The 16,473-nt window shown below is 39.9% G+C and overlaps 1 protein-coding gene across 1 annotated transcript in view; it reads left to right on the top strand.

The window, feature by feature from the left end:
• Positions 1–16,473, top strand: part of LOC128661721 (WASH complex subunit 5-like) — a 115,284-nt gene that overhangs the window by 6,540 nt on the left and 92,271 nt on the right. Inside the window, exon 3 of the mRNA XM_053715944.1 lies at positions 5,957–6,102. Coding sequence (XP_053571919.1) covers positions 5,957–6,102 — 146 coding nt within the window. The remainder of the gene's footprint in view (positions 1–5,956; positions 6,103–16,473) is intronic.

Below are 16,473 nucleotides of genomic sequence, written 5' to 3'. Positions count from 1 at the left end.
TCTAAGGAATGGAATAAGCCGGGTACTCCTTTTAATCCTTCTGCAAGGTTTAAAAAATTTTATCCTTTACCAGCAGTTTCAATAGAGTTTTGGGAAAAGATCCCCAAAGTTGATGGGGCTATTTCTACTCATGCTAAACGAACCACTGTTCCTATGGAAGATAGTACTTCCTGCAATTTCTTTGGCTGATGTTGCAGCTGCTTCAACTTTTTGGTTGGAGAATTTAGTGCAACAAGAATTGGATTCTGACTTATATAGCATTGTTTGTTTTACTGCAACATGCTAATCATTTTATTTGTGATGCTATTTTTGATATTATCAAAATTGATGTTAGATCCATGTCTTTAGCTATTTTAGCTAGAAGAGCTTTGTGGCTTAAATCTTGGAATGCTGATATGACATCTAAGTCTAGATTATTATCTCTTTCTTTCCAAGGTAATAATTTATTCGGTTCTCAGTTGGATTCTATTATTTCAACTGTTACTGGGGGAAGGGAGTTTTTTTGCCTCAGGATAAAAAACATAAGGGTAAATCTAAGGCTTCTAATCGTTTTCGTTCCTTTCGTCAAAATAAGGAACAAAAACCTAATCCTTCCCCCCAAGGAATCTGTTTCCAATTGAAAGCCTTCCTCAAATTGGAATAAATCCAAGCCTTTTAAGAAACCAAAGTCAGCCCCTAAGTCCGCATGAAGGTGCGGCCCTCATTCCAGCTCAGCTGGTAGGGGGCAGATTAAGGTTTTTCAAGGATGTTTGGGCAAATTCTGTCCAAAATCAAAGGATTCAGAGCATTGTCTCTCAGGGGTACCGAATAGGATTCAGAGTAAGACCGCCTGTGAGAAGATTTTTTTCTCTTACGCATCCCAGTAAATCCAGTAAAAGCTCAGGCTTTCCTGAAGTGTGTTTCAGACCTATAGGTTTCATGGGAAATCATGCCAGTTCCTTTTCAGGAACAAGGTCTGGGGTTTTATTCAAATCTATTAATTGTCCCAAAGAATGAAACTTCATTCAGACCAGTTCTGGATCTGAAAATTTTGAATCGTTATGTAAGAGTACCAACTTTTAAGATGGTGACTATAAGGACTATTCTTCCTTTTGTTCAGCAAGGACATTATATGTCTACAATAGACTTGCAGGATGCTTACCTTCATATTACGATTCATCCAGAACATTATCAGTTCCTGAGATTCTCTTTTCTAGACAAGCATTACCAATATGTTGCTCTTCCATTTGGCCTAGCAACAGCTCCAAGAATCTTTTCAAAGGTTCTAGGTGCCCTACTCTCTGTAATCAGAGAACAGGGTATTGTGGTGTTTCCTTATTTGGACGATATCTTGGTACTAGCTCAGTCTTTACGTTCTGCAGAATCTCACACAAATCAACTAGTGTTGTTTCTACGAAAACATGGTTGGAGGATCAATTTACCAAAAAGTTTATTGATTCATCAGACAAGGGTCACTTTTTTAGGCTTCCAGATAGATTCAGTGTCCATGACTCTGTCTCTAACAGACGAGACGTTTAAAATTGGTTGCAGCATGTCGGCACCTTCAGTCTCAGTCATTCCCTTCAGTGGCTATGTGCATGGAAGTTTTAGGCCTCATGACTGCAGCATTGGACGCGATTCCTTTTGCTCGTTTTCACATGAGACCTCTCCAGCTTTGTATGCTGAATCAATGGTGCCGGGATTATATAAAGATATCACAATTAATATCTTTAAATCCCATTGTCCGACACTCTCTGACGTGGTGGTTAAATCACCAATGTTTAGTTCAAGGGGCCTCTTTTGTTCGGACAACCTGGACTGTGATCACAACAGATGCAAGTCTTTCAGGTTGGGGAGCTGTCTTGGAATCTCTGACAGCACAAGGGGTTTGGAAGTCTCAAGAGGCGAGATTACCAATCAATATTTTAGAACTCCGTGCAATCCTCAGAGCTCTTCAGTTTTGGCCTCTGTTGAAGAGAGAACCGTTCATTTGTTTTCAGACAGACAATATCACGACTGTGGCATATGTCAATCATCAGGGTGGGACTCACAGTCCCCAAGCTATGAAAGAAGTATCTCGGATACTTGTTTGGGCGGAATCCAGCTCCTGTCTAATTTCTGCGGTTCATATCCCAGGTGTAGACAATTGGGAGGCGGATTATCTCAGCCGTCAGACTTTACATCCGGGGGAGTGGTCTCTCCATCCAGATGTGTTTTCTCAGATTGTTCAGATGTGGGGTCTTCCAGAAATAGATCTGATGGCCTCTCATCTAAACAAGAAACTTCCCAGATACCTGTCCAGGTCCAGGGATTTTCAGGCGGAAGCAGTAGATGCGTTGAAACTTCCATGGTGTTATCAACCTGCTTACATCTTTCCGCCTCTAGTTCTTCTTTCAAGAGTGATTTCCAAAATCATCATGGAACAATCGTTTGTGTTGCTGGTTGCTCCAGCATGGCCACACAGGTTTTGGTATGCAGATCTTGTTCGGATGTCCAGTTGCCAACCTTGGCCACTTCCGTTAAGGCCGGACCTTCTATCTCAAGGGCCGTTTTTACATCAGGATCTCAAATCATTACATTTGAAGGTATGGAAATTGAACGCTTAGTGCTAAGTCATAAATTCTCTTGGCATTCTTTTAGAATTCCTAGAATTTTACAGTTTCTTCAGGATGGTTTGGATAAAGATTTGTCTGCAAGTACCTTGAAGGGACAAATCTCTGCTCTTTCTGTTCTGATTCACTGAAAGATTGCTAAACTTCCTGATATTCACTGTTTTGTACAGGCTTTAGTCCGTATTAAGCTTGTCATTAAATCAATTTCTCCTCCTTGGAGTCTTAATTTGGTTTTGAAGGCATTACAGGCTCCTTCATTTGAGCCTATGCATTCTTTGGACATTAAGCTACTTCCTTGGAAAGTGTTGTTCCTTTTGGCTATTTCTTCTGCTAGACGAGTTTCTGAGCTATCTACTCTTTCTTGTGAATCTCCTTTTCTGATTTTTCATCAGGATAAGGCGGTTTTGCGGACTTCATTTAAATTTTTACCTAAGGTTGTGAATTCTAACAACATTAGTAGAGAAATTGTTGTCCCTTCCTTGTGTCCTAATCCTAAGAATTCTTTGGAAAGATCCTTACATTCTTTGGATGTGGTGAGAGCTTTGAAATATTATGTTGAAGCTTCTAAAGATTTCAGGAAGACTTCTATTTGTTATATTTTCTGGTCCTAGGAAAGGTCAGAAGGCTTCTGCTATTTCCTTGGCTTCTTGGTTAAAGCTTTTGATTCTTCAAGATTATTTGGAGGCGGGTCAGGCCCCGCCTCAGAGAATTACAGCTCATTCTACTAGATCAGTCTCCACTTTGTGGGCTTTTAAGAATGAAGCTTCAGTTGATCAGATTTGCAAAGCAGCAACTTGGTCCTCTTTGCATACATTTACTAAATTCTACCGTTTTGATGTTTTTGCTTCTTCAGAAGCAGCTTTTGGTAGAAAAGTTCTTCAGGCAGCTGTTTCAGTTTGATTCTTCTGCTGATGTTTTGAGTTTTTCTTTTTATTATGAGAATAACTTATATTTTGGGTTGTGGATTATTTTTTTCAGCGTATGGCTGTTATTTATTTTTATCCCTCCCTCTCTAGTGACTCTTGAGTGAAGTTCCACATCTTGGGTATTGATATCCCATACGTCACTAGCTCATGGACTCTTGCCAATTACATGAAATAAAACATAATTTATGTAAGAACTTACCTGATAAATTCATTTCTTTCATATTGGCAAGAGTCCATGAGGCCCACCCTTTTTTTGTGGTGGTTATGATTTTTTTGTATAAAGCACAATTATTTCCAAATTCCTTTGTTGATGCTTTTTACTCCTTTCTTTATCACCCCACTACTTGGCTATTCGTTAAACTGAATTGTGGGTGTGGTGAGGGGTGTATTTATAGGCATTTTGAGATTTGGGAAACTTTGCCCCTCCTGGTAGGATTGTATATTCCATACGTCACTAGCTCATGGACTCTTGCCAATATGAAAGAAATTAATTTATCAGGTAAGTTCTTACATAAATTATGTTATTTTAGTAAGGAATGCGTAAGAATGAATGCTGGAAATATTTTTTTAATATAAAACGCTAATGGTGGTTTGTAAGTAAAACAACCACCCAAAGGAGTTTATAAGTGTACTTTCCACAGTGTATTTGAAATGGGCAATCCACAAAAAGTGAGTATGTTCTGCTATGTTGACCAAAAATGCAGGTAAATATATGGTTTACTGTTTCCTTAAACTGAAACGTACAACAACAACAAAAGACTTTGATGCAACAGAGATTTTTTTTCTCAAGCTTCTATCTCTCAGCAAATATTCTCTGGCATCAACTATTGTGGGTGATCACCATTTTCACATGCACTTGAGAGGGGCAAAATAAAAGATTAACCTAAGATATTTCAAACAAAGATATTGCATGATCATCTATGTATAGAGAAGAATTGGCAACCTCCTCTGCCCTCTTCTTTATTATGTTGTCACTTTGCATTTCTGTTGAGTTTGACCTCACACATAAGTTGAAAAACATAAAAAAAGAAAAGTGAAGAAAATGTAACCCTTTTTATAAAAAAAATATTGTTCAGTCACTGAAGCTTGAACAGACTTCTTTATTTATGGAAGAAATTAGTGCTTAATTGTGTCTAGGTTTTAAACTGCGTATATCCGTTGTAGCAAACATTATGTTGTCTTTATAACTATTCATTTTTTCAATTCCTTGTTTTTCTGATTTTTTTTCTTATTATCAAATCTGATGTTGAAGCCTTATATGGTCAACTCTCAGAACAGAGATCATTTAATAGATAAAGTTAATTCCATCATAATCTTTTTTTCACTGGATGAAAATGTCTTTTTTTTCTTTTTCTTTTTTGAAAGCACTGAAAATATCACTTGCATTTCTAAATGCTTGATCCCATGAATCACTCTGGTACTGACTCTAGATTGTCTGTCTGCTTTCTTACTCATGTATCAGCCCTGGACTGGATATAAGCCAGTCATGTTAGAACCCATTTGCAGAGCAGTGAAGGGAGTTTTGGGCAGCTATTAAGGATTAAAGGGACACTGTAGTGAAAAAAATTACATACTGTAATTAGTTAGAGTGTGTAATAAAGACATACATTTCCACAGTGAGTGGAGCAAAAACATTGTCGCGCATGAAGTTAGTGTCTGTCCCAGTATGGACCCTGTGACTGAAAAGTGGATAGAAAATTACACTGCTCCAACACACTGGGTAGGACCCTGGACATGACTCAAAAAAGGAGGTTGCAACATTAACAGCAAGTAATATATGGAGTAGCGTCACTTACAGTTCAGAGAGGGCCTTCTCAGGGAGAAGACCTGACAGAAGGAAACAGGCTCAGGCAAAAACGTAGTCAAATCAATTAGGGGTCTGGTAGATCTTGCAGCAAGGTGCAAATTCACGTAGACAGGAGATTAGTCAAGTTCTCAGCAGAGTTCAGTTAATGGAGCTGGTCGTGAAGTACATAATCACAAGGACAGAAGAGTGGTCAAATTCAGACAAAAGTTCTGGTAACTGAGCTGGCAATAAGGTACAAATTTGGCAGAAGAGTGGCCAAAATCCAGCAGGAGGTCTAGCAGCAAGATGATTTTACAAGATAGCACACCCAAGAATATTGAAGATCATTACACAGGTGAAGAATGATTCTAAGGTTAGCTATGTAAAGATTGTAGCTGTAACCCGGCTAAACGCATAGTGATAGTTTACTAGGAACGACATCGGCAACTGCGCTAACACCAGAGCTTGCATTACAAACATTAATTAGAGCATATACCTTTTCCTCTACAAAGTCCCTTTAATAGTAAGTTAACTTAAGTTCGGGACCTTTTAAATGAAAATCTTTATATCATGCTTGCAGTTATGTTTGCTGTATTTACAATACCATGAAATGCACATGAGCAATTGATTTTTATTGAGTTTCAACTTCACAGGGACCAGAGACTTGTGAGGGGAGATTAGAAGCTAAACCAGAGCTTCAGGATCTGGATGAAGAATTCCGTGAAAACAATATTGAAATACTGACCAGATTCTATTTGGCTTTTGAAAGTGTGCACAAGTATATTGTTGATTTAAACAGGTACATGAGTTTTGCTAGTTGACTTGCTTACTTACATTTAATCAGTTGCATGTCGCGATGGACACAATTGTGGTAGGTAAGATATTCAAACATTATTATTCATTTCTTTATTTTGCATGGAAATTTGATGTAAACCTTGGAAAACAATGATATATTTTGTGGTTTATATTGTTCCCATCTCCCCCATTTTTCAGAATATTTTAAAAATGATCTGTACCAGGAACTGGACTATATAAAGTACTGTAAGGGATTTCAAGAATGTCTCTGTATAAGGCTTTCCTAAGAGAGTAATAAAGTGAATTTATAGTTTATTGAATAAGTGCCCGGTATCTAAAAATACTATTAAAAACAGGGGCACTTTCATTCATTAAACTTTACATTGAAGCTTCTTTTTTTAAAATTCATACCTTTTCTTTATGAAAAGCAGACCGGCGATCCTCCGCCCTTTTTCCTGCTGTAGTTAGCACAACGGTGACGAATCTGGCTTCCTCCTATCGTTGCAGTGCTTCACGAGCTGGATGCCAAAGGGGGCAGGCAATAATTAAAGAAACCTGCCTTCGTCATCAATATGCTAACTACAGCAGGAGCTGCGGGCGGAGGATCACCAGTCTGTAAGTGTTTAAAAAAAGAAGAAGCTTCAATGTAAAGTTTAATGAATGAAAGTGCCCCTGTTTTTAAGAGTATTTTTATATACCGGGCATTTATTCATTAAACTTTACATTCACTTTAAAGGGACATAATACCAAAATGTTAAATCACTTGAAAGTGAAGCAGTATAGTTGTAAAAACTGACTTGAAAATATTACCTAAACATCTCTATGTAAAAAAGGAAGCGCGTGCATCTGTTATGTGCAGTCAGTCATATTATTTCCCTACTCCGTTTAAGGAAGTTTGCCATGAAATCTCACGAGATTTAAATTGATTCTCATGAGATCACAGTAAAGCAAAGCATGATATCACATAGCTAATGCTGATTGGCTATTTTGTTTTTTTTGTTTTCAATTTGCATCTGACAGTAGCTGAAGGTTAACTGTACACAGATCACTTACTATTGTGAGCTGAAGAAATTTTGAGATAAAATATCTTCCTTTTTTTTTACACAGAGATGTTCAGGTGATATTTTCTTGTCAGCTTTTTACAGTTATGCTGCATCACATACAAGTGCTTTGGCAATTGGCATATGGGATTTATCAAAGGCTTTGCAAGCCTTTCGATCCACTATGGCTGCAGGTTCTCACAAGAGAACCTGCACACCGTATTTAACAAGCAGCGGTCATCAGACCGCTGCTTCCCTAATCTTTTCCCACCTCTAAAGTGGCGAAATTTATTCTCCGCGGTCTAGTCCGACCGGGGAGATTGACAGTTCCTGTGTGCGTGGGCTGGGGCGGGATTGCACGCGAGCGCAAAATAGCACTTGTGTGCAATGCTGAATTCCGCCTGGGGATTTCAGCCCGCCAGAGGCGAGCTGTGGCGGACAGGGGAACGTATGTGCACCCCCTTCTGCCTCAGCTTGATAAATCTCCCTCTTAGTCCCTGTAAATTTATCCACAGAAGGAAATATGTGTAGACTCAGTGGGTCTTATGGTTATTATCTGCTGTCTGTACTATGTTTTCTTACTAGATAGACTGATTTTAAAATCTTTACATAAAGTTAGCTATAACAAGCAGATATATGATCCTTGTAGGTACAAGGGCTGACTGATATCTAAATAGCAGAAACTGTTTTATTGCTCACAAGCCAATTTGATTAATTCCAGGCAAGCTGACCTCTCTGGTCATTTAACCCTTGAAGCATAAAGGATACAGTATTTATTTGCCCCACTGTACTTTAATACTTGAATGATAGAATATAAGGGTTTTGCATTTCTCTTTTACCTGTAAATACATACTAAGGGTTAATGGGTAGGTAATTCGATAGTTACGTTTTATGATGTGTATTCACAAGTGACATTCCTGATCTGCAGTTTAAAGAGCAAGAAAAATGCTATATAAGTGTTAGGTTTTTTATACACAACAAAACATTTTTCTATTTCCCACCTAAAATTTCAAGATACCACGTGATCAGGGCACCTCATAGAAAGTGAGTGGGACTTTAAAAGAACACACAATGTGCAAACTTTATTTCAAAACCATATTAAAACCTAGTATCCCCTGTAATGCATTTGAAAGAAAGATCTATAATAGGTGTGTTGCAGTTTAGTTCTTTATTTAAGATGTTAATGTGACATTTTCTAAGTTCTACTAGTTGTTAAATATTTTTTAACTGCCCCTAAAGCACTGCCATGTGTTCCAGGCTTCCTTCTCTTCTGAAGCCAATTAGATATATAATTTAGGGACTGTGTAGAATGTAGCTGTGTTAAAGGGACATGAAACCCATTTTTTTCTTTCATGATTCAAATAGAACATGTGATTTTCAAACAACTTTCCAATTTACTTCTATTATCTAATTTGTGTTGTTCTCTTGGTATCCTTTGTTGAAATGGGATAGCGGGGTAGGCTCAGGAGCTGCTGATTGGTGGCTGCACATACATGCCTCATGTTGTTGGCTCGCACAGTGTTCAGCTAGCTCCCAGTAGTGCATTACTGATTCAAAAAAGAATACCAAAAAAAAATGAAGCAAATGGAAAAAATAGAAGTAAATTGGAAAGTTGTTTAAAATTGACTCATGAAAGTAAAATTTGGGGTTTCATGTCCCTTTAAGTCTGTAGTCTGCTCTTCCACGTCTGACAGGAATGGAAAAATCCACAATTTTCAGACTACAGGAAAAGGTGACAAAATAAATAATAAAAGTATATTGCAAAGTCGGGGGCGGAGACAACTGCTGAAGCGGGTGGACGTGCACTAAGGGAGCTCCTGGTCTTAATATGTTTTTAGGGACATTTTATCTATATTTATATAAAACCTTTCATCTACCACTTGAGTCCCGTTTATGAAGAGCTCTTTACCAATGACTTTGAAGACCCTAGGAGTACCTATTCAGGACATTTTCTACCATAAGTCCTTCAGCGAATCCACGTGGCTGCAAGGGGAACGCACTTGCAATACAATCGCTATTGGTATCCATATATTAGTGCTTATTTGGGACAACTATGAAACTAGCTATGTCATTGGCGGCAAGACTCAGCTATATCTTGGATGCATGCCAGGCCGACTTGGTGGAGTCCATCCACTCTGCATTTGTCACGCTAGCAGTTGAAAGAGCGACCGATTATTTACAGATAAACCCTGAGGACTATGCTTTGAGACCTCAACGACAGCTAGCTACCTCCTCTTGCAGTGTACCAGTTATGGAGACTGGTGACTATCCTCTGCTGTATAGCACACTTTCATACCGGAGTGCCACATAGATAATAGACAGTATGAGTGACAATAGCGCAATAGAAATGGAGATCGAACATGCTTCCCCAGAAGACAGTAGACAATTTATGTTTGTAACAGGCAGCGCGGCAGCCGGACCCGCACCTATGGGTGCCACTGATACGCAACTCCAGCTGTGTGATCTTTTCTGTGCGGCACACCATTACTGTGATGGTCAGAAAATTGGACCAGATATTGATGTGTATTTAGAGATCCATGTCTTGAGGGATGGTGCATACAGCTGGCCGATATGGTCGGAGAGTCCGGAGGCTGAAAGACAAAACATCTGGAATACCGGCGTGGGGTAAGGGACTTTACCCCACATGAAAGGGACTACACCACTTCTTGAATCCGGTGACTTGTCTCACCATTTATTAGCAACAGCCTTTTAATTATGGGAACTTTGATGAGGCGGGGCTTGGAGCCGTTGAAGTATGGAGGTGTAAAGCAAGAGCTCTGTGATACATGGCTGTTTAACCTGGCTAACAGAACATTCTGACCCCCAAATTGTTATAAGAAGGGCGAGATAAGACAGTAACTAACCACCGAGAAGAGATTGGCTCGGTGGTGGAAGATGTAAAGAGCAGGCAGCCTCAGCTGCAGTTGATAAAGCACGGAGCCGACTGCCATCTTGGCCACACGGTATACACTAAACTCAGGCTGCAGAACTTCACAGCGAGCGTATAAAAAGCTCCGGAGACATGATCCTCTCTGACCGGAGGTAAAACAAGCAGACTCAGCTAATAAGGAGCTGGAGTAAGGCCATCACAGAGCTGCATGGAAGCGGACCGCCAGGACTGAGGCCTGACATAGTAAGAGGCTGTAGCAGAAGTGAATGAGGCAGTTGAGGGACATGTGAGAATAAAATTAATGCATCTTAGCCTTATTAAACTTGGCTTTATTTGCGACTATCTGTATGACTGGGACATTTCTGGGGCTCACGTGCAATACAAAGTGTGATGTCTGCAAGGAGAGAGAAAGCTTACTATAAAGTGGGGAGACAATCTTGAGTGAGATATCATTGGAAGAAATTTGCACTATAATGTTGTGACCATAGCAATAATGGTTTTATATACAATAGTTGCCACTCTTGCTGCTTGAATTAGCTACTGAAATCTATGTAAATGGAATAGCTGCGCAATATTATACAGGCCTCACTACAGAATCGATCAGCAGACAGTGCATAAAGCAAAGAGGTACCATAAGCTTCACAGAAAGGCAAATACCCATTACATATCATACTGCAAAGTAACCTACATAAATTCTGATATCTATCCTGGGTTGGCCACTGGCTAGTAGGAACGAACATGTCAGCCAGAAAACATAACAAGTCTTCACAAGGGACTAAAACTCCTGCAGCCAGCTTATTTTTTAAACCTGCCAGAGGGGAGAAAGTGGTTGAAACGGCGGAGAGTATTAATGAAGAAGATATAGATTCAGAATCGGATTCTCAGATAGTTGAAGAATATTCTACCCCTGTTACAAGAGCGGACCTCAAAACCCTGGTATCTAAACAAGATATTAATAGAAACTTTGACAAGCTGTGGGAGAAATTTGATTTGTTTCAAAATACTGTGACTAACAGGACTATTACAGGAGAGGTGGACGATGGTAAATACTTAATGGAAAGAGCACATAGAGCATTAAGGGCAAAGCCAAAGGAAGATGCACCCCCTAGAGATGTCATAGTCAAGCTTTTCAGATTTCCAGAAAAAGAGGCTATTCTATCTGCAGCGAGAAAACATCCCACTTTCAAGTTCCAAGGTACAGTTATACAATTTTATCAGGACTTGTGCGTGAGAACGCTCCAAAGGAGAAGTTGTCTAAAACCCCTCACTCTACTCCTGAGAAAGCATCAAATTAGCTATCGCTGGGGATTTCCATTTAATCTACATATCCTCCACAATGGTAGGTCTATTAGCTTGAAGGAACCATCAGAAATCCCAGCGGTATGCGGTAGATTGCAACTGGAACCGCCAGAGATACCTCAGGAACACTCTTCAGAAGAATCATCAAAACAACAGGTGGCTGCAGCACTTCCCCAACGCCAAAAATGGAACAGAGTACCGAAAAGGAAAACGAAATCCTGAAACCTCTAGGGCCCAAGGACTTGATTTTATTTATAGGCACTAGGCTAGACAAGTGTACTCAAAAAGAAGATTTTTTTTTTTTACTCCCTATGAAGTAGTAGGAGGGTAATAATACCAGCGAGAGGAAGAAATCTGGTAGTAGTAATATGGTAAATAATTAACATGCTATGTGGTACAGGTAATTATTCACTAAGTGCAGTTATTTCCGCCTTTTTCCCTTCTCTCCCCCTATATTTTTTTCTACACATGGGGGTCTTATTATTATTATTATTTCTTTTTTTTTTTTTTTTTTTTTTTTTTTTTTTTTTTTTTAGCCAGGACTAAGAATAATGTAAATTAACAAAACGGCTAATGTATCGCTCTGCAAGTGTTACATATCGGGTTTTTGTCTGATTTTTTCCCCTCCTCCCTTTTTCTTCCCCCCCCCCTTCCCCTTTTTTGTTAAGGGTGGAGGGCTCTCAGAGAATTCCTTTTTTTTTTCTTTTTTTTTTCTCTCATTGTTCTTAATACACATAGCGACTGTGATATTTTCATGATTATGTTTGTGTATATTGATGGTTTTTGTTCTTTTTTTCTAGTTCATTGTTATGCCTGCCTGTTTAGCCTAGCTGAGTTTGCTGTGACCAGAGGGGGGAGGCCCCACACCTAGGACTGTAAGTAATGGACAACAATATCAAACTAATTTCACACAACGTGAGGGGCCTAAACTCAGACCACAAACGTAGAACTGCACTAAGTCAGTACACCCGACTGCAAGCCAACATTATCTACTTACAGGAAACCCACTTCACTAAGGAGGTAGTACCCAGGTACTGGACGAGACAGTTCACCCAACATTATCACTCCACTACCGACCAAAAGAAAAGAGGAGTGTCGATTTTGATACACCAATCAATAGGATTTGTGCTAGAGGAGACAATTAGAGACCCAGAGGGCAGATACTTGATTCTTAGGTGGAGGCTACATGATAAACAAATAGTTCTTTGCAACATCTATGCACCAAATGAGACACAGATTAATTTTTTTACGAACATTTCCCATTTGCTGACTCAGTGGTCCCACTCTAGGATCCTTCTAGGGGGAGACTTTAATTTGTCTATGTATGCGCACCAAGCACGGGGTAAACTGGAGCTTTCACAGAAACAAATGAGACACAACTCTATGGTAAAGAGGATTAAGGAAGTTCTCCTCTCACATAACATATTAGATTCCTGGGACACACTATACGGGAAAACTACAGATTATACATATTACTCTTTTGCCCACAAATCGTACTCCAAATTAGACTATATCTATGTAAGCCAAATTTTGATTCCAGACTTGGTTTCATCATCAATACATGCATGTGCTTGGTCTGACCACTCAATTGTCCAGGTAGATATTAGAGAGTCTTTTCATACCAGTGCCACGCGTTCTTGGACCTTTGACCCACAAGTCCTCCGAAATCCAAACGCACAAGAGAATATTTCTAATGCATTAAATGAGTACTGGGAAATAAACGTAGGTACAACCTCCAACCCGGCCAATGTTTGGGCAGCTCACAAACCCTACATCAGGGGGTTGTTAATTAAAGAGAAGGCAGCATTAACCAAAGCGTCAAGACTACAAATAGACTCTTTACAGAAAGAGACTCCCTGACTAGATTGCACCAGGTGACCTTATCACCAGATACTTTTACACTACTACAAAATAGGAGATTAGAATTAGCCACAATTATGAATAAGGCATCCGCTAGAGCAGCCACTAGACTGAAAGCACAGTACTACTTATATTCCAACAAGCCGGATAAATACCTGGCACATAGACTAAGGGAGCAAGTTAGATCCTTTACTATACCATATCTACAAAAAACAGATGGAATTTATACTTCCAATCCCCAGGAGATAGTGGACACCTTTGCACAATATTATGCGCAGCTATATGATGGGGATAAAACGGTACATAATGCCCAGACGGAGAGGTTGCTTGATAGGTTTCTGGAGAGGGCCAGACTCACTCCCTTAACTGAAGATACTAGCAGAGAGATTAATGCTGAGATCACGGCCAGGGAAGTCCTTAATGCCATCAAAGAACTAAAACCGGGGAAGGCTGCTTGTCCTGACGGCTTCCCAGGGGAGTATTACAAACTCTTTAGAACAATTTTAATACCACATGTAGTCAGATTTTGTAATGAAATACTGCAGGGGGGTGAGATCCCAAGGGAGATTTTACAGGCTAAAATAGTAGTCATACCTAAACCAGGTCGCAATCCAAAACTCTGTCAAAGTTACCGGCCTATTTTTTTAATAAACCAGGACATCAAGATCCTCACTAATATTCTAGCAAATAGACTTAAATTACACCTTCCACAATTGATCCACCCAGATCAGGTCGGTTTCATTTCTAACAGAGAGGCCCCTGACAATACGAGACGAGCGATTTCCCTGATTGACTATCTCATGAGTACTGGAACGCCTTCTCTGGTCCTTTCTCTGGACGCAGAGAAGGCGTTCGATAGAATAGATTGGAACTTTATGCTAGCAGTACTAACCAAATTGGGATTTCACGGTTCATTTTTGAAAGCCATTAAGAGTGTCTATTCTTGTCCCACAGCTACGATTAGGGCAGCAGGTCACCAGTCACAAATTATAAACATTCTGAATGGCACTAGGCAGGGCTGCCCCCTGTCGCCGTTACTGTTTGCGATATGTATAGAGCCACTAGCCGCCACGATTCGCTTAGCTTCGGAGGTCCATGGGGTGAAAATAGCAGGGACTGAATTTAAATTATCATTATTCGCAGATGATGTGCTTCTTACGCTAACTAAGCCGTTGGTGTCCTTGCCGAACCTATATCAAATATTAAGCGACTTTTCTGACATATCGGGCTATAAAATAAATTTAGATAAATGCAAAGCTTTACCCATAGCTATCCCACCCCACACTAAAAAGGTTATTGAAGCTAACTTTGAATTTATATGGGCTCCAGTAGCGATTAAATATTTGGGGATTAGATTGCCAAGCGATATTAGAGACCTCTATAAACTCAATTATCTCCCACTATTTAAAACAATTTGGAAAGATATTAAAAAATGTAAATTGGGCAACTTCTCCTGGTACGGTCGACTTTCGGCTATTAAAATGAACATTCTCCCACGGCTGTTATATCTTTTTCGGGCCCTCCCAATTAAGATCCCTATGATAGATCTAGCTAGGATGCAGTCAGACCTGGTGGGGTTTTTGAGAGGAAACAAGAAAGCTAGAATTCCGTCACAAACTCTATTGCAACATAGGCAATTGGGGGGCGTAGGAGTACCAAACCTGACTCGCTACTATCAAGCAGCGAGGTTAGCGCAGACTACCTTACTGAGTAAAAACCCAGAAGAGGTATTGTGGCTGAAATTTGAGACATTGCTAGCTAACTATAAACGCCCAGACGACATACTGTGGGGGAGACAAAGACACTCACTTAGAGGTATTAAGTCCTCGACAATAACCATAGAGTCGATGCAGGAGTGGGCTTCTTGGTCCAAATCTATGCACCTGATTCCAGTGAATTCAGTGGTCAGACCAATTAGGTCTCTTGAATCCGGATTTTCATGCGCAAATTGCAAATTGGGAAAATAAGGGGCTGTATAGGGTGGCAGATTTTTTACACCTAGGGAAGATAGCTACCTTTCACCAAATACAAGACAAGATAGCAACAGAGAGGTTGTACTGGTTTTTGTACCTGCAAGTAGCTTCAGCTATAGCGAAATATAGTTCACACTCCTCTAGACAAGGACTGACAACATTGGAACATCTATGCAACACAGAAAAACGCGACAAAAAAATCATCTCTCGCATATATCTCGCAATACAACAAGCTACCAACACTTCTAAATCATCCCTTATGGTTAAGTGGGAATTGGATATCGGGCAAGAATTAACAAAGGAAGAGTGGGAAGGGATTCTCTCTACATCAGGTAAAGGACTAATTAGTGCTGATTTTAGGGAGAATTGTATAAAAACGTCTTTCAGATGGTATCTCACCCCTGTGATTACGTCTCACTATGCCCAGAACGGCAACAAAAATTGCTACAGAGGATGCGCTGAGGTGGGGACATACTATCATATGTGGTGGGATTGTCCCCAGGTCAGGCTCATTTGGAATAAGCTATCAGAGTTATTAAGCAAGGTATTGTCTGAGACTATCAAATTAACAGCAACACAGGCATTGCTGAATGAACATATCAAACCATTTAATGCAGCCACTAACACTTTCATCCGCACATTGTGTACAGCCACCAGGATAAGTGTAGCTAGGCATTGGAAAACTGGGTCGCCCTCTTGGGGAGAAGTCTTAGAAAAGATTAAAACCACACATCAAATGTCCAAAATAGTGGCCTACCAACAGGGAACAAAAGATCAATTTCTGAAAATATGGAATTACTGGATCTTGAAGGGGTATTAAATTGCTACACTTTAGGGAATCACCCGCACACTACACAAGACGACTAGATTTTAGGCTGACTGCTCTTCCTACTCTAGATTACTAATTGACTGTAGGTTCCCGGACGGCGAAGCAATTGGTTGGGGTCTCCTCTCTCGGTCTGATTAAGCAGAGTTTCATGCTGCAGGCAGGTAGGTTTTGGTTTGACACTATTTGTTTAAGTTAAGTAATTTTATGTGTTATAGTTGAGAGAGGAAGGTCCAAAATTGTTGCAGGATGTCTGGGGAGGGGGGGGGGGTACTGTAAGGGTGTAGGGGCCAATCTTCAGTTGCTGCACTTCCTCCTCTCCTGGGATGTCCTGGAGTAAGATCAAGAACGCACTAATGGATGAGTATAAGGATATTATCTATAACATCGATATAGGAGCAATCCTTAAGCTGCAGAATTCCTGGACTCTATTTTATTTGAAGAAGCAAGAAAGATGGACTTGAGCTATTTTATAAAATTACAGGGG

The sequence above is a fragment of the Bombina bombina genome, chromosome 5 (assembly GCF_027579735.1).
Source record: "Bombina bombina isolate aBomBom1 chromosome 5, aBomBom1.pri, whole genome shotgun sequence".
Lineage (NCBI taxonomy): Eukaryota > Metazoa > Chordata > Amphibia > Anura > Bombinatoridae > Bombina > Bombina bombina.
The sequence above is the reverse complement of the archived record's forward strand: the minus strand, read 5'-3'. Positions and strand labels throughout refer to the sequence as shown.